We start from the raw sequence: 27,320 nt of genomic DNA on the forward strand, positions 1-27,320 counted from the left end.
TTCAAAAAGGTTTTTATTTGAAATAATGACAAAAATTCAAATACTTAAATAATTCTAGATATTTTAAATGCTAACTCCTGACAAGAAATTCATATAGAAAGAGTCTGTTAAATCTTATTTGAATCCTGCTCAGTCTTTATTTTAAAGTTAATATTGCCCCTGACCATCTGGCCTCTTGATGCTTCTAGCTCCAGGTGGTAACCATAAGCCATGCCATTTATTTGATCTAAAATTATCGCTGCTATCATCTTTCCAATAGTTATTATAACTCCCACTGTTTCTGGATTAGTGGTGACTCTGGTTGTGTATGTTGAAACCTCTATATTGCTCCTTGTGGGTAACATTTTGCTCCGCCCTCTGGGTGACATAAGGGTTGCTGGTATCCAGGCATTTCTGCCAATATCTAGTGTATCTCAAAACCCGAGTGAATCTATTTTATTTGGTCATTTCTATTCACAAGGTGCCCTTAACTTCATCTCACTATTATAAATGTTTTGCCTGCATCTGGTGGCTGCTGGTGAATCTTTTGCTGTAAATAAATCAGTGTTCTGTTCTAAACCAGTTCCTCTGTATTCTTTTTATGTGATGTTCAGGGTTGAAGTACTATGTTGATCTTTCCTGTGCTTATGATCTCTGTCTGTTCTGGGAGAGCTATTGATTTCATTTATTTCTTTTAGGTATTTAAGTTTGGAACATTATGTTGAATGAAGGTTATTTTTTATGTGTGTCTCTTATAATTGGATGTAAATTCAAATCAATCTGATATGTTTGGTTGCATCAAATGCTTTTTGAGGCCATTTAGTTTTACATCCCAGTCATGGTACATTGCTGTGCACACATAGATTAAGTCATAACATATGTTAACTTTCTTAGGTAGTCATCCACAGTCTTTGGAAGTGCACTTCTGTTTGCCGTCAAATTTTTATTTCAATTAGCCGAAGTGTTAAATTCAGTTTTGGTTTGCAGATCACTGCTGACCTTGGCTTGAACTTCCAGTACTGTGGTGATCTAAAATCAGGTTTTCTATTTTACTGGCCAGCAATATAAAACAGAAGCAAGTTATTCTCCAAAATTTGCACCTAAGAATTTATAATCACTACTTGCCTATTCCTGTGATCTGGACTTATTTGCTAGATATATTTCTAGATATAGATATATATAGTCTATATTTGCTAGATATTTGCTATATCCCCCTTCCCCGCACAAAAAAAATGAACAAAGAAAGGAATGAGCACATTAACCCCCAAATAACCTCCTCCTGCACAAAAAAATGAACAAAAGGGAACTGGCAAATGGACCCCCAAATCCCTCTCCATGTACAAAAAAAACCCCAAAAGAGATCGGGCGAAACACACAGAATATAAAAAACTTTGAAACTGGAAGAAAGTCTATAGTCCAAGTCCACAATCAAAATGCATAAAAACTGGGCAACACTCTCTGGCAGGCCTTTTCCTCTCTGTAGCAGAGCTATCAAAAGACAGACAGGTGTTGTTATCCCCCTCCACACTTGGCTTGATGCCTCGATCTTCCTCATTGCTTTAATCAGTGAATAATCACTTTGATCAGCGAAATGGAGTCAAACGTCGATTTGCACCCACTGAAGTTTGCAAACATTGCTTCAGTCTCCCGGAATCACCTCAGAGACTGCAGAGTGCTGAAGCACCCAAACAATCTCCAAGCTTCCACAATCACCTCGATGTTTCAATCTCCCTCATTGCTTTAATCAGCGAAATGGAGTCAAACATCAGCCCCACAGCCATCCTGCGGCCTGCCTGCCTTGAGGTTTGTGCATGCTGCCTCTGCCTCCCAGAATCCTCTTGGAGATTGCGGAGCACTGGAACACCCAAACGATCTTCAAACTGCAAACCACAAGCTCTAACTGTTCCAGAATCACAGCCAAGATGAAAAACAAATGTAAATGACATAAAAGGAGTGATATATATGGTTTCAAGATCTATCCAGAGGATGTCAAATGAAGGAGTGTTGTACGCAGGCGTCATCTTGACCGGATAAGTCCCCGAGTCAACAGAGGCAGATTTTGGAAAGATGTAAGATCAACAGGTTGAGCTGTAATGGGTGACTTTAATTTTCCCTGAATTTATCTTGGACTTCTTCAGTACAGAGTGCCATGTTGCACAGTGGTTAGCCTGATGTTATTACAGTTCAAGGCATCCAAATGTTTTCCCTGTGACCATGTAGGTTTCTTCCTACAGCCCAAAGATATACCAGTTAGTAGGTTAATTGGTCATTGTAAACTGTCCTGTGATTAGGCTAGTGATAAATAGAAGGGTTGCTGAGTGGCTAGGCTTATTGGACCAGAAAGCTCTGTTCCATGCTGTATCTCAAAAGAAAAACAAAGTAAAAAGTAACCAAGCAAGAAGCTTAGTCTGGGTAGAGGAACACACACAACAAGCTTGTGGAACTCAGCAGGTCGGGCAGCATCCGCGGTACAACAGGCTGGAGAAACTCATCAGCACGGATGCTGCCTGACCTGCAGAGTTCCTCCAGCTTGTTGTACGTGTTGCTTTGACCACAGCATCTGCAGTGTACTTTGTGCTTAGTCTGGGTAGAGTTTGTTGTTTGCATCCAGGAGGGTTTCTTGGAACAGAATATAGGTAGCCTAGCCAGGAATGTGGCTATGATGGACCTTTTATTGGGAAATGAGCTCAGCCAGGTAATTGGGGTTTCCTTGGGAGAGCATTTTGAGAACAGTGATCACAACTCTGGAATTTTAAGATAGTTAAGGATAAATCCAGAACTCAGAGGAAAGTTTGGCGTTAGCAGAACTACAACATGATAAGGCAGGAACTGGAAATAAATGGGGAGCAGCCGTCTCTGAGTGTCATCTGATACGGGAGTGTATTTTTAAAAATCATCTGTCCGAAGTCAGGACTGAAATATTCCAAAGAAGAAGAAAGTGAAGGATAGGATGATTTGTAAACTGTGAACAGGCTCCCTGAGGTGCCACCCCTTTCACTTTTCAAGCGGCTTTTCTGCCCCGCATGTGCAGTAGCAGAAGGAGCCTATACTGTGGTCCTTCCCTAGAAAACCTTAGGATTGGTTATACCAAGCTTCAGTGCATTCACCAACACGTATACTGAGCCAATTTTCTCACATCCTCTCACAAACATCTCCCTGTCCAGGATGACCAACAGGTTTTGGGTTGGCCAGAGAGTGCACACCAAATTAGAGCAAATACCTCAAGGAATGGACCATAGATCAGAGCATCCTCTGGTACACAACTGCTGAGAATAAACCAGGACATGGACCCTTGCCTCCATCTCCACATCCTTTTAGCAAATCTGCATTATGCAAAGAGGTGGTTGACTGTCCCTTCCCCACCACAGCCAACCTGTGGGTTGTGTATATTGGGGTGACCATCTGTAGAGAAAGGCTTAGGGAACAAGCACACAGAATCCAAATTGTCTCTGTCTCATAGCGTCTGCAATCCATTCAGTGCTAACCACTGCCTGATGGACTTGTGGTCAAAGGTGTTAACTTGGAAGAACTCTTCCACATAGGACAGGCAGTACAGCAATGTTCAGCTGACTGGGGTACTGCATGGTAGAGGGACCAGTCCTATCTTCCACATCAGTTAGAACCTCATTACATAGTGACCCAGTGCCAACATAACTTTGGGTCCATACACCACCTGATACAGCCACACACAAAGAAGGCCATCAGGATGAAAGCACCATTGGGTACATTTTTTACCCCATTCTCAAGGGACTTGTGCATCATGACTTGGTGGATCCCAGATAAACTGGAAGATGTCTCCAGTACTGAAACAGAGGAGTGGGGAACAGGCTACTCATGTACCTAACAGCATCCAGAGAACATATCACATCATTTACCAAATTATTCCCAGTTATTGCCAAAGAACACCATTTCTACAAAGCTAAGTTATGTTTGACCTTCCTTAATTTGCTCCAAACAGTTCTTGTTATACATCTTAGTTCGTCCAAACCAGATTTCCAGCACCTTCAGGTTGTCAGGCCTGATAGTGAAGAGGACAGCTGCCAACTGCCCTGAGGTTGATTCTGGCTCTCAATGCCATTCAAACTGGTCATAGATGTTGATCAGTCTGAAAATTGACCATGGAACCAAGCAGGAGATGGCTAGATCATCCAGCAGTAGAGAGATTTCTACTTGTGTCACCATTTCCTGACAATGTCACTTTTCTTATACTCTTTTCCTTCCTGATGGGTTCAGCAAAGTTTCTACACAGCACACAAACGTGGGGCGAGTGGACAACTCTGCCTGACTCTAGATGATGAGGAAGCTATCTGTCTCCCATCCATTTATTTGGACTGCTGTATGGATATTTGTTTACAGCAGTTGGATCTAATTTATAATTCCCACCTCAAACCCATTTTGGAGGACACACCCATCATGTATGGTATCCTGTCTAAGCTGACCAGGCAGCACCCGTCCCTCTGTCCTATACAGAGGTACTGGTATCCCCGAGTAGCACGTGGCTGCCCGTGATTTTCTAGAGCAGCACAGATTTGGTGTAGGTGGATAATTGGTCTCAGAGTAGACTTGACCTGGTTGGTGATGGTCTTTGACAGAATCTTATAATCCACACTCCACAGTGTAATTGGTTTCTAATTATTGACGTCCTTCCTCTCCCACACCACTCCTGCTTGTTGATGAGGGTGGATTATACTCTTCCTCGTGGAGTCTGACATGCTCCCAGCTAGAAACATAATGTTGTACACTTCCTGGAGACCTGGAGCATCCAGTCCCACAATTCTGACAGTATGCTATCACTTCCTGGATTCTTCAACTCTTCCGGGGCCAATGGCTGATCCTGGATCTCCCACTTACTGTCGAGCACCTCTGTGACAGAGTATAGGAAGTTCTGTGCTGTCTGTGGTTTTACTGTTATACAAACTGGTAAAAAGATATCTGCAGGTCCTTAGTACGTCTGTCTGTGAAGATGTAATTAAATTGTCCTCTTCCTTAAGGTTGTGTATCACAGGGCTTCCCCTGTGAACCTGTCAGAAGCATTAGCATGCCTCATCCTGTTCCACAAAGTGGACCTTGGACCCTTAGATGATGTTGGGGGATTCAGAGTTAAGGGCCACAGCTTGCTGGCTCTTGCTGGTTCCCATCCACCCCTCTTGACTGCATATGGGGAGGTTGTTGCAAATCTTATATGGGGATAGTTCTTGGTTGCTTCTCACCAGTAAATTGGGATTTCAAAGAGAGACTTCACAGTTCTCCAATCTGTGTAATCTCTCTTTACAATGCTTTCTGGGGTCAACAGCATGACATTCAACATTCGTGTCGCCCTACCTGCCTTCTTGCCCTCCGGTAGGTGACAAGCGGCATGAAGGACGCTGTGGTTAGAGAATATTAGTGCAATGTCGGTGGTACTGTCTGTGACCGTCTTTGGTGTGAAAAGGAAATTATCTGAGGCCATACTGAGCTGTCTGAATCGGTCCATATGTGCTCCACCTGCAGGGTGCTAAAGGCATTGCACAATTTTGTACCTTTAACCATTTCCATCCGGAGTTGAGTTGCTGTCCAGTTTCCTGTTGGCACTACCAGATTTTCCAACTGCATCAATGATGAGGTTGAAGGCTGTGGACAGAACAACAGATAGGGACCTTGCCAGTAGTGGTGGGACCTGCTGGAGGATAGCTTGTCATTCATTTAGCATGGACGAGCCGTACACATTGATTAGCCGGAGTGGCCTTTATTTCAACCACAAGGCATCATCCCATTCCCTTCACCTCTTTGCCACCACTACAATGACCTCTAATCGTTGTGGAGTGTGGCAGCCTGCACTCCTGTAAAAAAGATTACATCTGTCTTGACTTTGGTAAAGTATTGGAAGATGTTAACACATTGTACAGTGTTTAAAAAAGGAGGGAGAGAAAAACCGAGGAATTATAGACTGGTGAGTCTGACGTCGGTGGTGGGGAAAATGCTGGAGTCGGTTATCAAAGATGTGATAACAGCACATTTGGAAAGAGGTGAAATCATCAAAGTCAGCATGGATTTGTGAAAGGAAAATCATGTCTGACGAATCTTATAGAATTCTTTGAAGATGTAACTAGTAGAGTGGATAGGGGAGAGCCAGTGGATGTGGTATATTTAGATTTTCAAAAGGCTTTTGACAAGATCCCACACAGATTAGTGTGCAAACTTAAAGCACACGGTATTGGGAGTATGGTATTGATGTGGATAGAGAATTGGTTGGCAGACAGGAAGCAAAGAGTGGGAGTAAACGGGACTTTTTCAGAATAGCAGGCAGTGACTAGTGGGGTACCACAAGGCTCAGTGCTGGGACCCCAGTTGTTTACAATATATATTAATGATTTAGACGAGGGAATTAAATGCAGCATCTCCAAGTTTGCGGATGACAGGAAGCTGGGTGACGGTGTTAGCTGTAAGGAGGATGCTAAGAGGATGCATGGTGACTTGGATAGGTTAGGTGAGTGGGCAAATTCATGGCAGATGCAATTTAATGTGGATAAATGTGAGGTTATCCACTTTGGTTGCAAGAACAGGAAAACAGATTATTATCTGAATAGTGGCCGATTAGGAAAAGGGGAGGTGCAACAAGGCCTGGGTGTCATTGTACATCAGTCATTGAAGGTGGGCATGCAGGTACAGCAGGCGGTGAAAAAGGCAAATGGTATGTTGGCATTCATAGCAAAAGGATTTAAGTACAGGAGCAGGGAGGTTCTACTGCAGTTGTAGAAGGCCTTAGTGAAACCGCACCTAGAGTATTGTGCACAGTTTTGGACCCCTAATCTGAGGAAAGACATTCTTGCCATAGAGGGAGTACAAAGAAGGTTCACCAGATTGATTCCTGGGATGGCAGGACTTTCACATGAAAAAAGACTGGATATTCTAGGCTTGTACTCACTGGAATTTAGAAGATTGAGGGGGGATCTTATTGAAACGTATAAAATTCTAAAGGAATTGGACAGGCTAGATGCAGGAAAATTGTTTCCGATGTTGGGGAAGTCCAGAATGAGGGGTCACAGTTTAAGGATAAAGGGGAAGCCATTTAGGACCGAGATGAGGAAAAACTTCTTGACACAGAGAGTGGTGAATCTGTGGAATTCTCTGCCACAGGAAACAGTTGAGGCCAGTTCATTGGCTATATTTAAGATAAAGCTAGATATGGCCCTTGTGGCTAAAGGGATCAGGGGGTATGGAGAGAAAGCAGGTACAGGGTTTTGAGTTGGATGATCAGCCATGATCATACTGAATGGAGGTGCAGGCTCGAAGGGCCGAATGGCCTATTCCTGCACCTATTTTCTATGTTTCTATGTTCTTCACACTGCATGTTTAGAGATGCCAGTTTTCTCTCTGTGGTTATATTATCTGAGTTCTAAGATCACAAATGTAGTCTGTTGTTAATCAGTCTGAGACCTCCGGCACAACAGACTTGGCGAATTGCCAGTATTTTTGGGCACAGGTACTAGGAATGGTGCCTGGCTCTCTCTCTTTGTGGTCTCCTCACGGCCTGTGATTCTTTCTGTATTCTCCGCTCATAGCCCGTGACTCTCCTCTGCGCTCCCCTCTCACAGCCCGTGACTCTCTGTGCACTTGTCACAGCCCGACTCTCTCTGTACCTTACAGCCCGTGACTCTCTCTGTGCACTTGTCACAGCCCGTTACTCTCTGTGTACCTTACAGCCCGTGACTCTCTCTGTGCACTTGTCACAGCCCGTGACTCTCTCTGTGCACCTTACAGCCCGTGACTCTCTCCGTGCACTTCTTACAGCCCGTGACTCTCTCTGTGCACTTGTCACAGCCCGTGACTCTCTCTGTGCACTTGTCACAGCCCGACTCTCTCTGTGCACTTGTCACAGCCCGACTCTCTCTGTGTACCTTACAGCCCGTGACTCTCTGTGCACTTGTCACAGCCCGTGACTCTCTCTGTGCACTTGTCACAGCCCGTTACTCTCTGTGTACCTTACAGCCCGTGACTCTCTCTGTGCACTTGTCACAGCCCGTGACTCTCTCTGTGCACTTGTCACAGCCCGTGACTCTCTCCGTGCACTTGTCACAGCCCGACTCTCTCTGTACCTTACAGCCCGTGACTCTCTCTGTGCACTTGTCACAGCCCGTGACTCTCTCTGTGCACTTGTCACAGCCCGTGACTCTCTCCGTGCACTTGTCACAGCCCGTTACTCTCTGTGTACCTTACAGCCCGTGACTCTCTCTGTGCACTTGTCACAGCCCGTGACTCTCTCTGTGCACTTGTCACAGCCCGTGACTCTCTCCGTGCACTTGTCACAGCCTGTGACTCTCTCCGTGCACTTCTTACAGCCCGTGACTCTCTCCGTGCACTTCTTACAGCCCGTGACTCTCTCCGTGCACTTCTTACAGCCCGTGACTGTCTTTGACTCTCTTTCCCTCTCTCATTTTCCCGTCACTGCCTGTAACTTTGTGGCTGTGATCTTTTGCTCCACTGTGACTTTTTTCCCTCTCTCTGCCCGCCCCTTGCTGTCTCTCCTCTCTCGTTGCCTGGCTGCACCTCTCCTTCGCCGCTCCTGGTCCTCTCCCTGTCCCTGACTTTCTCTCTGCTCTATTCACTGCCTGCACATATTATTCGCCGCCCGCTTCGGCTATGGAGGAGGTGCCGCAACGGACTGGGAGCAGAGGCCAAGGCCGAGGCCGCGGTCGCCGGGGAGGAGGGAGAGGCCGCGGCGGCGGCCGAGGTTCGCGTGGGACCGGGGACCGACAGCAGCAGCCAGCGGAGCCCGAGCGGCGGACACCGGGCCGCGACTTCCGGGAGGCACGGCCGCCCCGAGGCCGAGGCCTCGCCTCCCGGCCGCCAGAGCAGCAGGTAGGAGGAGCGCCCACTCGAGGGGTGGGTTAGGCGTCAGGTTGAATGTGAGCGGACTTGGACTCAGGTGCTCGGTCTCTAACCCCATCCGCCAAGGGCCGGGCCCTGCACCCAGGACGGCGGAACTGCCGCCACTTTCCTCCGGACTTTGCACCTGGCTGGTGGAGGAGGTTGGCTGGATGTACAAGCTGCCCCCGAAACAATCACCATCTCTCCACAGCTTCCTCTTCCTTCCCAGTGCATTCAATTTCCCGCTCGCGGTCCACACATTTATACCTGGTTCTGCTCCTAGTATTACACAAACGCTGAACACGTTGCACTAACTGCTGTGAATGATCTGATCATATGACTGATTGTGGAAAGAAATTCAACAACGAGGTCGAAATTCAACCCTCGCAGTGTCAAGTTTTCGGCCCTTTTCAATATCAATGCAGTGCAATCACGTTTCCTGTAATAACTGAATGGTGTGCAGTGCTCAATTTGTGGGTTAACTTGTGTATGATTCCTTGATTTTATATCCCTGTTTGAACCTTTTATTGATTTTTTGAGGGATTAAAGCTTTATTGGCAAGGCTATCTTTTAAACCCCACTCATATTTGCCCCAGAGAAGATTTTGGTAATGAAGAAAGGAATCCCTTTGCCTTTTTAACCACCTGACTGATCTTCAAGAATTTAAGGCCCATACTATGGTCCTGTTGTTCCAGCACACCACTCCATAGTTCATTGTTTTGCCTTTTTGTACCTCCCCAAATCTATTAGTTTACACATTGATGTCCTTTTGCCACTTTTTGTCCTGACTACAACTAAAAAATAGGTTGAATAAGATACTGAGGCCTGTTGCATATTGCTGTATGAGATTTTTTCCTCCACAGTAGGTAACTGAGAGCTAGAGGTCATAGATTTAAGCTGAGGCAGAGAGATTTAATAGGAATCTGAGGGGCAAATTTTTCACTTAGAATGTGGCCAGTATATGGAATGAGCTGCTTAAGGAATTTTTTTTGGGGGTGGGGTACATTAACAACATTTAAAAGGTACTTGGAGAGGTATATGGATAGGATTGAGGGATATGGGCAAAGGGATCTCAGTTGGCATGGACTATTTGGGCCAAAGGGCTTGTTAGCATGTTGTAGGATTCCCTGAGAGAACAGATGCAGCTAGATTTCAAGGATAGACATATGTAGTGCTAAAATCAAAGTTTGCGGGAGCAGTGGGTGTCAGGCTGCATCAAACATAAGCAGTGTGATGTTCACTCGTTCGTTATATTGCTGTGTTGTATGACATAAGCGATCGTGGTCTTTTCATGAAAGAAGTGGTTTACCGCTACCTTCTCCCGGGGCAGTGTCTTTACGTGACAGGTGATCCCAATTATTACCAATACTCTTCAGAGTTTGTCTGCCTGGGTCATTGGTTGCATAACCAGGATTTGTCTGCTCCCATGGCTTCACATGACCCTGATTGGGGGTGGGTGGGCTAAACAGATGCAAAAATTGCCCAAGGGTGACCTGCGGGCTAATGGAGGGAAGGAGCGCCTTACATCTCTTTTGGTAGCGACGCATCTCTACCCCGGCACCTGGATGAGCAAGGTAAAATTTCCAGATGTGGTAGATAAAACTTAATACAGGGGAATGGAAAAAATATGGAACAATAATTAATGGGTGTTTTTGGCCCTCATTAATGTCCTTGCCATCCAACATGTAGACTGCTCCCACATCTCGGTGATGAGTAACCAGATCACTCATTCTGATCTGTTTGGTGGAGCCTCTCTTCACCAAGCTCAGATTCGATGAAGTGCAGGGATTCATTCCAAGTTCACAGCATAGCATCAAGTCTGAAGTCAGTGGGGTACTTAACTTTGAGTATTGGGACTGCGGGACATGGGGGCACAGAAGCACCTGCTCCACAAATTGGCACCATGTGGATTCAAATGTCTCTGTCATCAGGTCTTTCTGTATGGTACCAACATCATGGTAATCAGTAGCTATTGTGCCTTACAAACTTAGTGCTCTGCAGAGTGGTGTTGAGCTTGGTACAGAGGATTGAAAGACACTGTTTTGAAGGATGTACAGAAAAAGGCTGGTTTTTGCTGCTGAGCTACTTAATCATGCCATTGCCTTCTTGTGGCAATCTCAATAGAATTCTATTTGGCCTATTTTTTTCCTTCTCTTCATTAACTTCAGATCATGCAAAGCACAGTGCCTATGTTCAAATGCTCAGCAAATTCCATTTATCCATCACCTTGTGCCTGTTTATTCACATGCTCTTGGTTAAGCATTGTTTCAACTCTTGTTCATATCCATCAGTGGCTTCATCTGTCCATCTTTTTGTAATCTTTCTGAGCACTCTAATCTTCTGATTTGCTTTCTCTGAGCTAATCCTGAATTCGAATGCATTTCAAACTTAATTGCACTATCTTTGGCAGCTGTGTTTTCAGTACTTAGACCTTGAATTTTTCCCTCCTACCAAAGGTAAGAACTTTGTTCTTTTATCAGCTTAATTACTACTTTGTTTGATAATGTTCTTCAGGGGTGCCCTGGGATATTTTTTTGCTATTTAAAAGCATTACATCAGTGGAAGTTGTTGTTTAGGCTTCGAGGTTCATCTGTATCTCCTAGTTCAGTACAATTCACCCTGATAAAAGAATACATTTATATATCTTGTCAAGAAACAGACAAACCATTTCACATTATTCTATGTTATACAAAATATATTTAGGAAGCAGATGTATGGCCTGAGGAAATCCCAATTGTTTTTCAGTCAGCAGTTTCAGGGCAGGTACTTGATAGAGTGTGGCATCAAGGCAGCCTGATAGAGCTGCAGTTGTTGCACATACTGGCACAAAGGAAAATGGTTGTGGTTGTTGGATGTCAATCATCCCAGCCCAGAATATCATTGCCAGAGACAATGAGTTTATTGTTGTATGTATTTATACATGTAGGCACTGGTGCAGTGACAAACTTACTTGCAGCAGCATCACAGGCACATTGTTCATCATGAGTCATCAGCACTTCCGGAGGACTGTGTCCTTGGCCCAGCCATCATCATCTGCTTCACCAATGACCTTGTTTGCATCGTAAGGTCAAAAATAGGGGATGCACAATGGTCAATTCCTGCATGAACCGAGACCTGGATAACATTTAGCATGGACTGCCACAAAAGTGCCAGACAGTGATCATTTCCATTAAGAGAGATGAACCATCTACCTTAGGCATGCATATCCTGTCTTCATTAGTAATTTGGGCGGTGGGTGCAGTGGGTCATCATTGATCTGAAACTTAACTGGACTAGCTGATTGAATGTTGGGGCTACATGAGCAGGTCAAAGATTAGATATCCTGTTGCGAGTGATTTAGTTTCTGACTCCCCCTAAGTTACCACTATTCCTAAGACATCCCATGAAATGCTCTGTATTTGTCAGGCTGTGGTAGTCTTCAACCTCAAATGTTAACTATGTTTCTCTTTCTTCAGATGCTTTTTTTTGTTGGTATAGGATATAAATCTTATTCCTATATAGTAGTTAATTTTCCTTTCATCATTAACCATAGAAGTTATCCATTAGTTTACTCCAGACAGAGTTTGCAAATTGCAAACTCTAGGGTCAATGTAAATCTTTAAATTGTGTGAGGGATGAGGCAGAAGATGTTTAGAAAGGTTGAAATTAATGTTGAACGTAATATTCATATAATTAGATTTGTTTGAAAATAATTTTGAAATACATGATTTAATTGATGCCCAGAATCCAGTCTACATTGATGTTTTAAAGAAAATGAGTCGATGTTTCTGGCAACTGTTGCTTATGGAGGAAATATTCTTTTTATCATTAATATTTTAAAAATGACTAATCTTTATCTCAAGTAATTTTTCAATCAATGTTTACTTATATCTCCCAATAATTCAAGTGTTAGCTTTAATTGCAATTCAGCAGAATTATAGATGGGATTTTTTTTGTCTGTTATTTCCTGGTTCGAATTTAATGATTTACTATCATTTTTACAATTAAGTGAACTTCGCAGTGTTTGGAGTTATATAGATAAGGCAGGTTCCTTGGTCAACACAGTGGTTCCAGCAACTGAAACACTGGAGTTCATGATTGTTGGCCAGTAATTGAACAGTAAAACAGCAATGTTTTACATTGAGTGTGCTGTGGAAATGGCCTAGGATGCCGCCATGCAATCTGGCAGAACACTGCCATGGAAAACTATGCCAATCATGAAAAGATTTTTTATTAGTTTTGAAAAACTTGATAATCTAATATACACCAGATTTTACTGATAGTTTAGCTTAATATCAGGACAGATAAGTTCCCCATGCCAGGCATGATCTACCCTAGGCTACTATAGGAAGTGAGGGAAGAGATTGCTGCAATGTTGTCAATGATCTTCGTGTCCTCACTGTCCACAGGAGTAGCACTAGAGGATTGTGGAAGATGGCACATGTTGTTTAAGAAAGGAAATAGGGATAAATCCTAGGAATTTTAGACCAGTTAGTCTCGTGTCAGTACTGAGAGAACTAATGGAAGGGATTCTTAGGGACAGGATTTATGAGCACTTAGAGGAACACAGTCTGATTAGGGATAATCAGGGCATATTGAAAACCCGGTCTCCAGCACCATCAGTGCATGCTCCAACGACCATGGACAGCTTCAAAGCGATTGCGCAGCCACCGACTGCGACTCCAGCCTTGAACTCCAGGCCGGGTCTTCACATGCTGTGACTGTGACTCCTGTCTCCCCTTCCCCACCACCACTCTGCAATCCCCTCTCCCTCAGATCCCATCGTCAGCTCCTGGGCCCTCAGAGGCTCCATCTTCCTTTCACTCTAACCCTTCCCTCTCCACTGACACTACCAGCCTCCCTCCCCCACCCCCCCAATCCCATCTCTCATCCGTGCCGGGTCTTTACCATTCCCTCTGACCTTCAGCTCTCTGAGGCAGAGCGCTCTGTCCTCAGTAAGGGCCTCACCTTTGTCCCCCTTCACTCACACCTCAGCGAGGTGAACTCTTCTTCCGCCGGCTCTGTCTTTGAGCTTTGGCAAGGACTCTCATACCCCCACTGATGACCCCTTCTCCTGTCTTCAACCCTCCTCCTCTTCGTGGACACCCCGCTCTGGTCTTCTGCCTGCTCTGAACCTCTTATTGCTAATTGCCGATGGGACATCAACCGTCTCGACTTCACCACACCCTGTTCCAATTCCAACCTCACTCCTGAACGCTCTGCTCTCCGCTCCCTCCGCACCAATCCCAACCTCACTATAAAACCCGCTGATAAGGGGGGAGCTGTTGTTGTCTGGCATATTGACCTCTACCTTGCCAAGGCACAGTGACAATTCTCTGATACCTCCTCTTATTTACCCCTTGATCATGACCCCACTAAGGAGTACCAGGCCACTGTCTCCTATACCATCACCAACCTTGTCAGCTCTGGGGATCTCCCATCCACTGCCACCAACCTCATAGTCCCACACACCTCACTTCCCGTTTCTACCTCTTGCCTAAGATCCACAAATCTGCCTGTCCAGGTAGACCTGTTGTCTCAGCTTGCTCCTGCCCCATCAAACTCATTTCTCCATACCTTGACACCGTTTTATCCCCCCTTGTTCAATCTCTTCCCACCTATGTTCATGACACTTCTCACGCTTTGAATTTTTTCAGTGATTTTAAGTTCCCTGGCCCCCACCACCTTATTTTCACCATGGACGTCCAGTCCCTATATACTTCCATCCCCCACCAGGACGGTCTCAAAGCTCTTCGCTTCTTTTTGGATTCCAAACCTAACCAATTCCCCTCTACCACCACTCTCCTTCATCTAGCAGAGTTAGTTCTTACTCTCAATAATTTCTCCTTTTGCTCCTCCCACTTCCTCCAAACCAAGGGTGTACCCATGGGCACCCACATGGGTCCCAGTCATGCCTGCCTTTTTGTTGGCTTTGTGGAGCAGTCAATGTTCCAAGTCTATACGGGTATCCGTCCCCCTCTTTTCCTTCACCACATTGATGACTGCATTGGCGCTGCCTCCTGCACACATGCTGAGCTCGTTGACTTCATTAACTTTGCCTCCAACTTTCACCCTGCCCTCAAATTTACCTGGTCCATTTCCGACAAGTGCTACACCTGCCCTTACACTTCCTCCCTCACCACCATTCAGGGCCCCAGACAGTCCTTCCAGGTGAGGCGACACTTCTCCTGTGAGTCGGCTGGTGTGGTATATTGCATCCGGTGCTCCCGGTGTGGCCTTTTATATATTGGTGAGACCCGACGCAGACTGGGAGACCGTTTCGCTGAACACCTACGCTTGGTCTGCCAGAGAAAGCAGGATCTCCCAGTGGCCACACATTTTAATTCCACGTTGCATTCCCATTCTGATATGTCTATCCATGGCCTCCTCTACTGTCAAGATGAATCCAAACTCAGGTTGGAGGAACAACACCGTATATACCGGCTGGGTAGCCTTCAACCTACGGCATGAACATTGACTTCTCTAACTCCATTAATGCCCCTCCTCCCCTTCTTACCCCATCCCTGACATATTTAGTTGTTTGTTTTATTCTCTCTATCTGCCCATCACTCTGCCTGTTCTCCATCTCCCTCTGGTGCTCCCCCCGCCTCCCGCCCCACGATCCTTTCCCTTCTCCAGCTCTGTATCACTTTCGCCAATCACCTTTCCAGCTCTGAGCTTCATCCCACCCCTCCGGTCTTCTCCTATCATTTCGCATTTCCCACTCCCCCCACTAATTTCAAATCTCTTAGTACCTTTCCTTTCAGTTAGTCCTGACGAAGGGTCTCGGCCCAAAACGTCGACAGTGCTTCGCCTATAGATGCTGCCTGGCCTGCTGTGTTCCACCAGCATTTTGTGTGTGTTGTCTGATTAGGGATAGTCAGGATGGCATTGTACCTCACAAACCAAATTGACTTTTCTGAGGAAGTGACAAAGCAAATTGATGTAGGTAGAACTGTGGACATTGTGTACACTTAGTGGCCATTTTATTCGGTACACCTGTACACCTGCTCACTAATGCAAATATCTAATCAACCAGTCGTGTGGCAGCTCAATGCATAAAAACATCCAGACATGGTCAAGGGGTTCCGTTGTTGATCAGACCGTACATCAGAATGGGGAAGAAAAGTGATCTAATTGGCTTTACCATGGAGTTGATGCCAGACGGGGTGATTTGAATATCTCAGATACTGCTGATCTCCTGGGATTTTCACGCATAACAGTCTAGAGTTTACAGAGAATAGTGTGAAAAGCGATAAAAAATCTAATGAGTGGCAGTTCTGTGGCCAAAAATGCTTTGTTAATGAGAGAGGTCAGAGGAAAATGGGCAGACTGGTTTAAGCTGATAGGAAAGTGACAGTAACACAAATAACCACACACTACAAAAATGGTGTACAGAAGAGCATCTCTCAATGCACAGCATGTCAAACTGTGGATGGGCTACAACAACAGAAAATACAAATAGACACTCAGTGTCTATAGATTTTAGCAAGCCAGTTGACAAGGCTCATGCAGAAAATCATGAGCGTGAGATCCATGGAAACCTGGCTGTGTGTATTTGGAATTGGAATTCCCACAGAATACAGAAGGTGGTAGTAGATGGAGCATATCTGCCTGGGCGTCATTGAATAGTGGTGTTCCAGAAGGATCTGTTCTGGGACCTTTACTCTTAGTAATTTTTAAATATGACTTGGATGAGTTAGTAGAAGGATGGGCTGGTAAGTTTGTAGATGACACAGAGGTTGGTGGTTTTGGGGTTACTCTAGAAGGTTGTAGGTGACAAAGGGACATAGACAGGATGTAGAGCTGGACTGATAAGAAGCAGATGGAGTTCAATCCAGAAAAGTGTGAAGTGCTACAGTTTAGAAGGTTGAATTTGAAGTTAGAGTGCAGGATTAATGACAGGGTTTTTAGTAGTATGGAGGAACAGAGGGATCTTGGGGCCCAAGTCCATACATCCCTCAAGGTTGCCACTCAGGATGATAGGTTGGTTAAGAAGGCATATGGTGTGTTGGCCTTCATTAGTCAGAGGATCGGGTTCAAAAGCTGTGAGGTAATTTGTAGCTCTGTTTTGGTCAATGCACACTTGGAGTATTGTGTTCTGTTCTGGTTGCCCCATTATAGGAAGGATATTGAAACTTTAGGGAAGGTGCAGAGAAATTTACCAGGAGAAAATGTCTGATGAGGAAAGGTTGAGCGAGCTAGGGCTTATATCTTTGGAGTGATGGAGAATGAGAGGTGACTTGATAGAGGTGTGCAAGATTATAAGAGGCATAGATAGAGTTAATAGCCAGTGCCTTTTTCCCAGGGCAACAATGACTAACACCAGAGGGCCTTCTTTAAAGTCAGTGGAGGAAAGTTAAGGAGAGTGGTGGTTGAGGGTGGTATATCAGGGACATTTAAGAGACTCTTAGATAGGCACATGAATGAAAGAAAAATGAGGGATATGTGCTATATAGGAAGAAAGGGTCAGGTTGATGCGAACCAGGTTACACATCAGTATGACCTAATGGGTCAACTGGCCCATGCAGTCCTGTACTGTTCTACATTAATATAACCACACATCCATCATCACATTAGATAGAAATCTATTATTTAGATTCCACATACAGTGTGACAGATTATCATGAAAGTCTACCAAAACTGCCAAGTCTGCTGTATATATCTCTGGGCAAACAGTTAGCAATTGTTAAATTACAAAACTCGACCTTGATCTGATTAAACTTTCTGAATCAAAGCTCAAATCCTGCAACTTAATTACCAAGGACGTTACAGAGGAAATTGCACTGAATTTCTGCGGTGAAGGTGGCCACGTATTTTCAAATGTGTGTTTGAATCACACAAGTGAAAGAAAACCTATGATAGGGTGGTAGGCAATTTGGTGCATTTTGTCAGCTGAGAAGGTCTGATCTAATCCTACCTTCCAGCACTCGTCTGTTTTAATTGTGATGAAGTTTTCTGCTTCTACCATCTTTCAAGCAGTGAGATCCAGATCCCTACCACTCACTGGGTAGAAATAGCATTTCCTTATTTACAGTCAGCTTCTATATTTACTTCAAATCCATGCTCCATTCTTTAATCCTCTGCCAAAGGAAGTAAGATCTTTCTGCTATCTAAGCCCTAGCTGATTTTATATACCTTCAATCAAATTTCAAAGGAAAACAATTTGCCCCATAGCTACTGTTCTTCACTCCTGGCAATGTTCTTATAGTAGTTTTCTGTACCTCTCCAGTTCACTTTTTTCAGAATTGTTATCTGTAATTGAAGAGGTAGTCTAGCCTATGTTATATATTCCCTCGCCCTGTTGCACCTTCCCCAAACTCTGGATTAAATTCTGTTTTCCACTTTTCTGCCCAACTGAACAGAACTTCTGTATTCTCCAGCTACTTAAAGCTTTCCTTCTCATGGTCATCCACACAGGTAATTTTGCATCATGTGCAAAGTCCTTTATCACATCCACCACATTTAGACCTAATTGTATTACCAAAAGCAGGTGGTAAGGGACCACTGGTAACAATCTTGCAGTTACAGAATCACCTACCAACCATAACCCTTTGCTTCTTATTACTAGACTAGGTTTGGATCCAATCTGCCCTTGATCTCTCCCTGGCTTTTCTTTTTGACTAGCCTGCCATATTGGAATCTTGTCAAAAGCTTTGCTGAAATCCAGTTAGGCCACATCAAATACACTTCCCTCACTGTCCCTCCTTGTTACCCCCCCCCCCCCCAAAGATTCCATTGTTAGACGTAATCTTGCCTTAAAATATTTGTGCTATTTCTGATTTCTCTTTTTTTTACAAAAATTGGTTTATCCTCTTCCTTAGATTCCAACCTGTCATGGAAATTTAGCTAACTTTCCTGTAGTTATTTGGTTATTCGTTTCTTCCTTTTTAAACGGTAGCATGGCACAGGAGCCCTCCAATCTTCTAACTCCACTTTTTAGCCAGGCTGATTGAAAAGTTATGGTTGGGGATCTGACATTTTTCCCTTGTTTTTATTAATGGCCTTGGATATATTTCATGCAGGGCAGTACAGTAGTGTAGTGGTTAGCACGACCCTTTACAGTGCAGGTGTCCTGGGTTCAATTCCCACCACTGTCTGTAGGGAGCCTGTACATTCTCCTCATGACTGCATAGGTTTCCTCCAGGTATCCTGTTTCCTCCCATAGCCCAACACCGTACCGGTTGGTAGATTAATTGGTCATTGTAAATTGCCCCGCGATTAGATTCAGATTAAATTGGGAGATTGATGGGCGATACGGCTGGGAGGGCCTGTTCCACACTGTAAGTCAATAAATAAATAATCTGATGACTAAGATGATAAACCTCTGTAATACTTTCCCTTTTACAGTAAGACTCTGATCATTCCTTAACCTTGGGTGTTTGGTAGAGCTGGTTTGGCCACTTTTCCAGACTCTTGGATATCACACCAATTAATACACCTGCACCCTTTTAATTCAAAATTTTTTAGATCTTCTTCCCAATAAATAAGTTTCCTGGTGAACCAGATAAGCTTAAAGGGAATGTGGAAGAGAAAACAGTGTTTAATAGGAGCATGGGAAACAGGGCCCCAGTGAGTTTAAAGGGAGAGTGGAAACAGGGCCTCTGAAGGCATTGTAGGAATAGAAACCTGATGTGTGTATAAAACCACAAGAGTCAGTAGTTGGGTGAATGCACACAGTCTTTGTCAAAAACTGTAAATCAAAATGTAGAGGACATAGGTTTGTGAGAGGGAAGAGATTTAATAGGAACCCGAGGGGGCAACTTTATCACAGCGAGGGTGATCCGCATTTGGAATAAGATGCTTGAGAAAGTAATTTGAGTCAAGTATATTAGCAACATTTAAAAGACACTTGGACAGGTACATGGAAAGGGATATGGGACTAGTGTTATTGGGGATCTTGTTTGGCCTGAAGAGCCTGTTTTCTTGCTCTCTGACTATGTGTCTAAAGGGAGTATGGGAACCAAGATCCTAATGAGCCAGATGTTGAACCATCAGGATTTCCAAAGAACTGGAAGCAGATTATTTTATTATACAGTATTTGTCTCATCTAATATTTCATATCTTTTGCCTTAATCACGCCCCTCTTTTGTGTAGATAATTGCAAAGCATTGTAAGTCCTACCTGCATCGAGGAATGCCAGTTTGCAGCAGTGAAATTTAGGCCTTTTCAGCCTCTTCAAGATGGGAAGCATGCATAACTGCCAAAGGTCACCTCCAGCTGACCTGCTCTAACCTATTGCGTGGTTATGCCAAATCCTACGGATACTCTAGCCCTGGTAAAGCAATATACATGGTGGACTCGCGTTTGCTGCTTGTACACCTTAATGTCTCCAGGATAAGTTATAACTAAGGAGAAGGATATTGAATTGTGTAAGGTAAGGGAAACAAGTAGGGTAGTTATGGAAACTATGATGATTAATGAAGAGGATGTACTGGTGCTTTTAAAGAATATAAAGGTGGATAAGTCTCCGGGTCCTGACAGGATATTCACTAGGACCTTGAGGGACGTTAGTGTAGAAATGGCAGGGGCTCTGACAGAAATATTTCAAATGTCATTAGAAACGGGGATGGTGCTGGAGGATTGGCTTATTGCTCATGTGGTTCCATTGTTTAAAAAGGGTTCTAAGAGTAAACCTAGCAATTATAGTAAGTTTGAACGTCAGTGGTGGGTAAATTAATAGAAAGTATTCTTAGAGGTGGTATATATAATTATCTGGATAGACAGGGTCTGATTAGGAACAGTCAACATGGATTTGTGCGTGGAAGTCCACGTTTGACAAATCTTATTGAATTTTTTGAAGAGGTTACTAGGAAAGTTGATGAGGGTAAAGCAGTGGATGTTGTCTGTATGGACTTCAGTAAGGCCTTTGACAAGGTTAGTTAGGAAGGTTCAATTGTTAGGTATTAATATTGAAGTAGTAAAATGGATTCAACAGTGGCTAGATGGGAGATGCCAGAGAGTAGTGGTGGATAACTGTTTGTCAGGTTAGAGGCCAGTGACTAGTGGTGTGCCTCAGGTGTCTGTACTGGGTCCAATGTTTTTTGTCATATACATTAACGATCTGGATGATGATTGGATTAGTAAGTATGCAGATGATACTAAGATAGGTGGCGTTGTAGATAATGAAGTAGGTTTTCCAAGCTTGCAGAGAAATTTAGGCCAGTTAGAAGAGTGGGCTGAAAGATGGCAGATGGAGTTTAATGCTGATAAGTGTGTGGTGCTACATTTTGGTACGACTAACCAAAATAGGACATACATGATAAATGGTAGGGCATTGAGGAATGTAGTAGAACGGAGTGATCTAGGAATAATGGTGCATAGTTCCCTGAAGGTAGAATCTCATGTGGACAGGGTGGTGAAGAAAGCTTTTGGTATGCTGGCCTTAATAAATCAGAGCATTGAGTATAGGAATTGGGATGTAATGTTAAAATTGTACAAGGCATTGGTGAGGCCAAATTTGGAGTATTGTGTACAGTTCTGGTCACCGAATTATAGGAAAGATGTCAACAAAATAGAGAGAGTACAGAGGAGATTTACTAGAATGTTACTTGGGTTTCAGCACCTAAGTTACAGAGAAAGGTTGAACAAGTTAGGTCTTTATTCTTTGGAGCATAGAAGGTTGAGGAGGGACTTGATAGAGGTATTTAAAATTATGAGGGGGATAGATAGAGTTGATGTGGATAGGCTTTTTCCATTGAGAGTAGGGAGGATTCAAACAAGTGGACATGAGTTGAGAGTTAACAGGCAAAAGTTTAGGGGTAACACAAAGGAGAACTTCTTTACTCAGAGAGTGGTAGCTGTGTGGAACAAGCTTCCAGTAGAAGTGGTAGAGGCAGGTTCGATTTTGTAATAAAAAAAATTGGATAGGTATATGAACATGAAAGGAATGGAGGGTTATGGGCTAAGTGCAGGTTGGTAAGACTAGGTGAGAGTAAGCATTCAGCACAGACTAGAAAGGCCAAGATGGCCTGTTTCCATGCTGTAATTGTTATATGGTAAAATAAAACTTCCCATTTTTCTGCATAAGATAGCCAACCAGGTTGCAAAGCTGTGAGTTTATGGCCTGTTCTAAATTTCTAATGAGTGGAGTAACACTGCTTTGTTTGGCTGTATTCATGGGTATTCATGTTAGTTGAATGACAATTAAACATGAATTTGAAATTAATCGTAGGTTTATCCCTACCTACAGAGGAGGTAGCTACAAGAGTTTAAAGAAGGTCTGCAAAATATTTTAAGGAACCTTGTGGACTTATGCAAGATAATGTGTAAAATGCATTTGTTTTTGGAAGTATGAACAGTAGCTATAATAAAAAGTGGGTAAAGTCATGGTACCATAGTGGTCAGCACAATGCTATTCATCTGAGTTTGAAGTTCAATTCCAGCAACATCAGTAAGGAGTCTCTTCAAGTCCTTCCTGTGGATTTCCCCCAGGTGCTCTAGTTTCATCCCACAGACCAAAGGTGTAGCAGTTAGGTTAATTGGTCATTGTAGATTGTTCAGTGATTAGGTTAGGGTTAGTCAGGGTTGCGGGGGTTACTGGGGCGGCATGGCTTGAAGAGCCAGGAGGGCCTACTCTGCTCTATCTCGCTAATTAAATAAAATGAAGAAATAGACTTCAATGGATGTTGGTTGATTGCAGGAACGGAATAAGCTATGAAGCTCAAAAGTCATGGCATAGAGACATGATTTGTGCGTTTCATGTCTTGTGCAGTGTGTTTCTTCTAATAACTGATTTTGCCCTAAGGGCTGTGCATGATTTGTATGTGGTCATTACATAAATGTTCAAGTTTGCTGTCTGCAGATTAATCATAATGCAATCTTTCAAAACAGTCTAGGGTAGTAACATATTACTGCCAGTAAGGGGTTGAAAAAGCCTGTGTAGATTTCATTATTGCACAGAGCATTGATTATGAACTTGACAAGATTGTCCCTTTATTTGACGGATCAAAGTGGTCAGGCACCCATGGTGAAGTACAAAAGTGCATTTCATGTTGAATATGGTATACTATAAGGGTTATGAGCTTTACTTATTCAAATTGACTGCTTTTTCAGTCCCGATACACATTTTGCTTTAGCAGTTTTTTTTAATTTTGAAAGGTTGAGGAGGACGTGGAAACAAAGGATGAGTGCATTCAGCTTAATGAATTTTCGAGAAGACAAATAGTTTCAAACTGGGACAGATATAAAACTGAAGAGAAAGAAGGCGATGATGTTGAAGAAACTTTGCGAGGTGCTGATTTCAATGTGCTGTTAAGTTTTGCAGGTAGGAAATCATTGGTCCTCAATTATTCAATTATATTAAATACTGTAATAAATTTTTACAAATGAAGATTCTTTTGACATTTATGAGTTGCAGTTTTTATCGTGATTTGCTAATGCTGAAAATAAGTATGGTGCAGCACAGGTGGAAGATAACTTGAGCAAAGAAATCAGTCTCTGTTGTTGCATGTGCATTTTTTTCTTGTTCGCCATAATTTTCTTTTGGAATAGCAACGACCCCCCTAATTTCCTTTCTCACTAGCTTTCGAGGGAGACTTTCTGTTGGAAATGTGCCATTAGAAGATCAATATTATGGGCCTATTCACATTTGATTTATAGATTTTAATATAAATTAAGTCAAATTAAAATACAGGCTTACACAAATAATAAATGTTATTTTATGTGGAAAAGTGGTTGCTATGTTGTTCACAGCAACAGAAAGCATGTCTCGTCCTTAAACTGAGTGCAAGAAGAAAAGTTTTAGAGTATGTCAAAGATTTATTAATGTAGTGAGAAAGACATAGGAAAAGAGGGCTGCAGTTTTAGCAATCTGAAGTTCAGGTCCTAAAGAACAATGTTTAAGTAACATTTAGATTTGTTATTTTAGCATTTGGCATATTGTGTTCCATTTTGGTGTATATATCGTAATTTTTGATTTATGTTTGGTATTTTGGGGAGAACCTTAAAATTGAATGTAATTTTGATATTCTTAGAGGGAAAGATTATCAATACCTTAGAAAAGTGTTGCACTACATTGCAACTTCTGAAGATGGGAGTAGGCCTGCCTGATGAACTGGTCCTTTTTTTGCTTGCAGAGAATATTCAAACATGTCTTTACCTAACTTTCCTAATAGAGTATAGAACTAATCAGGTTTTGTAATGACTTGCAAAAAAAATCAGACATAAATGAACAATCTCATTGAGAATAACATTTCAGTTTTACAGAAAGCCACATAATGGCTGATACTGTTTTCACGTGACCGGTAACGCTAATTATTCATTAGGAATATGCATATTCTAATTTCCTCCTACTGCATCTGTCACAAATTACTATTCTAGGTACAGCAGTGATCCAGATGGTACCCCAGCATAGATCAGCTCACTCATTGAAGTAGAGGTAGAACATAGTTAACCCTGACAAAAACCCATCTAGCATTTCATTGCATACAAGATCTTTTTGCAACAGAAAAGTTGAAAGTCTGCAAGAAGTGTTTCTGTTGAACCTGCATATCAGTGTCATTGTTCCAAATCCTTGAACCTAGGTAGATACTGAACTATTTATGTGGTTTACACTACCTCAAGTTATGATGATGATGACACTACTTCAAGTTATACTTCTGTAAAAAGAGAGGTTATAAAAAGAGACAATAGAACTGAAAAACAAGTATTCAAGCATAATGAAGTATGAGACAAATAAGGCATCAAAATAAGTGTCAGATTGTACTGATGAATTTTATAGAAGATTAATTCTTATAACTTAAGGAATAGAAACAGGAGAGGCCCCATGTATGTGATCATCAGGATCATGGCTGATCTTTAATAGCTGTACCACTTTTACATGGAAGTCTTGTTTCCTCTAAATCTCTTAATATCTAAAATTAATATCTGAAATTAATATCTTAATATCTGAAATGTATGTGGTGAATGAGCTTCTGCTATCTCTTTGGCTTGAGGATTATATTGATTCAAAATCTTCTGAGTGAAAATTTACTTTTCTTCTCTAAATGGTCAACACCTAATTTTGTGATTGTGATCCTGGTTATGGACATATCATCTCCACCTTCCTTTCTCGTCCTGATGAAGGGTCTCAGAGGAAACATCATCTCTCTATCTTTTCTAACCTTCTGTGAGATTACCTCTTATTCTTCTAAATTCCAGTGGGAACAGGCCCAGTTTGTTTAACCTCACTTTGTATGATAAATCATTCATTCACAACAATCAATTTGCTGCAAACTCTCTACTGTAAACATATTCTTCCTTGACTAAGGAGACTAAATCAGTGCAGAGTATTTTAGAATTATCTTGCCAGCACTCTGTACTATTAGAGCAAGATACTGCTATTCTTGTTCTCAAGATCTCGTGCAATGAAAAGCAAAAGCACACAGAAAGTGCTGGAGGAACTCAGCATGTCAGGTGGCAACTATGAAAACGATAAACAGTCGATGTTTCAGGCTGAGGCCTTTCATCAAGACTGGAAAGGAAGCTGGAAGATGACAGAATAAAAAGTTGGGGAGAGGAGAAGGAGAATTGCTAGAAGATGTGAGGTGAAGCCAGGTGGGTAGGAAAGGCAAAGAGCTGGAGAGAAAGGAATCTGATAGGAGAGTAGAGTGGATGAGAAGAGAAAGGGAAGGAGGAGAGGACCCATGAAGAGATGATAGGCAGGTAAGAAGAGGTAAGGGGCCAGAGTGAGGAATAGAAGAAGAGGGGAGGGGTAGTGATTTTTTTATATATCAAAAAGAGAAATCGATATTTATGCCATCAGGTTGGAGGCTGCCCAGGCAGAATATAAGGTGTTGCTCCTCCACCCCGAGTGTAGCGTCATTGTGCCACAGAAGGAGGCCATGGACTACCACATCTCCGACACCTCATCAACTTTGGAGAACTCTCATTCACTGGCTCCCTTGGGGTGGCAGAGAAACATAGAGTGAATCAACAAGCTGTTTTCAATTCTAAGACTCTAGTTCTGTTTCTTAAAAAAAATCTTCCAGATATAGGACATCTAATATAAAACATAAAATGCTGAAAATTCTCAGCAGGTGAAGCTGCATCTGTGGGTAGAGAAACAGAGCTCACGTTGCAAAGATGATGGGGAAGGGCAAGAGGATGTCCCTGATAGGGTAAGGCTGGGATAACCATGGGAATAAACTGTAATCAAGGTTATCTGGTCAATGCACTTCTCCCAATGTCACGTACTGAATTGCAGAAGTTAAACACAGATTTGGTGACCACTTTGTGGCATACCAGTATTCAGAGGTTGCCCTGAGCTTCCCATTGCCTGCTACTTTTGTTCTCCACTACTTTGAAGTATTGGTGTGTGGTTGCAATGACACCCAACACAAGCATGAGCGATAAAACCTCATCATGGTGTTGCAACCTTGAGTTTAACATTGAAATCTACAGTTTAACATAACTCTATCAGTTGCCATCCATGGCAGTGATTTAGCTTGGTTCTGCCACTGTCATCCATCCACCCACCTCCCCCATCTTTGATCTGTATCTTTCTCTGGGAGTAAGTGACCTGCTGACTCTGCTCTGCCAGCACAGTCTTCCTGCTTTGCATTTCACAACTCCCATGTGTTTGTCGCCAACTGTTCCCATTCATTCATTGACAAGATAACCAGCTTACCAGTTTATCTCCAGGATCACCCTAATTTTACTCCATCAGGGATATCCTCATTACACCCACCCTCTCTGTAGCTATATCAGCATTTTTTTTTGTCGCCTTCCCAGCTTTGACAAAGGAGCGTCGTCCTGAAACATCAGCTGTTTCACTTTTCACACACGCAGCCTGACCTCCTGAGTATTTCCAGTTTTTTTTCTGTTTTTATTTTAGGATATCCTAACATTATTGTTTGATATTCTGAGAGTTAGGTATGTGGCTGGTATATTCGAGATTCGTTTTGGACTAGTAAAAGTGATATAACACATTGCTGCCTTTGTGAATATTGCCATGTTTTTGGTCAAAATTAATGTTTATTTCATGTGTGTAATCAGATATTTACAGTTTAGGTTTCCAGATTGAATTTTAAGTTTATTCATCTTACTAGCTAATAACTGAAACTGAAATAGGTTGCAGGTGGAGTTCTAGAGGTTACTCATTTATGCTTCACTGACTCCCACAAAGGTTGTTTGCTGGTAGCTTCTGTATTTATGTTTTACTCAGTTTTCACTGCTGATTTAGGAAGATTAGTTTGTTGTGGAAGGAATGCTGAAAATTGCAGGGATGTCTGCTGTGTCCTTAGGTTTGCCTGGTGATGCCATTAATTCCTCTTTGCTGCTCTGTGTGTGTTCCACATGTGATTACATGTTAACCTTCTATTTTTCCTACTCAATCTATCTGCTTAATTACTTTTCCCATACTGATTCTTTATTTTTTTTGGGCATTGAATTGAAAACATAACATCGTGACAGATACTTAGAAATTTTACATATAGTCATATTATGAGCATTACCTGAATGTATTTACTGGCAATGTCTCACACCACAACGGATATTTGTCTTCAGTGGTGGGTACTCCATATATCCTCTGGAAA

At 42.8% G+C, this 27,320-nt stretch overlaps 1 protein-coding gene across 1 annotated transcript in view; it reads left to right on the plus strand.

The window, feature by feature from the left end:
- Positions 1 to 8,324: 8,324 nt before the first annotated feature.
- aven (apoptosis, caspase activation inhibitor) overlaps positions 8,325 to 27,320 on the plus strand; it is a 94,744-nt gene continuing 75,748 nt past the window's right edge. Inside the window, exons 1-2 of the mRNA XM_059955627.1 lie at positions 8,325 to 8,817; positions 22,906 to 23,071. Coding sequence (XP_059811610.1) covers positions 8,599 to 8,817; positions 22,906 to 23,071 — 385 coding nt within the window. The 5' untranslated portion in view covers positions 8,325 to 8,598. The remainder of the gene's footprint in view (positions 8,818 to 22,905; positions 23,072 to 27,320) is intronic.

This window comes from Hypanus sabinus, chromosome 2 (genome assembly GCF_030144855.1).
Source record: "Hypanus sabinus isolate sHypSab1 chromosome 2, sHypSab1.hap1, whole genome shotgun sequence".
Classification (NCBI taxonomy): domain Eukaryota; kingdom Metazoa; phylum Chordata; class Chondrichthyes; order Myliobatiformes; family Dasyatidae; genus Hypanus; species Hypanus sabinus.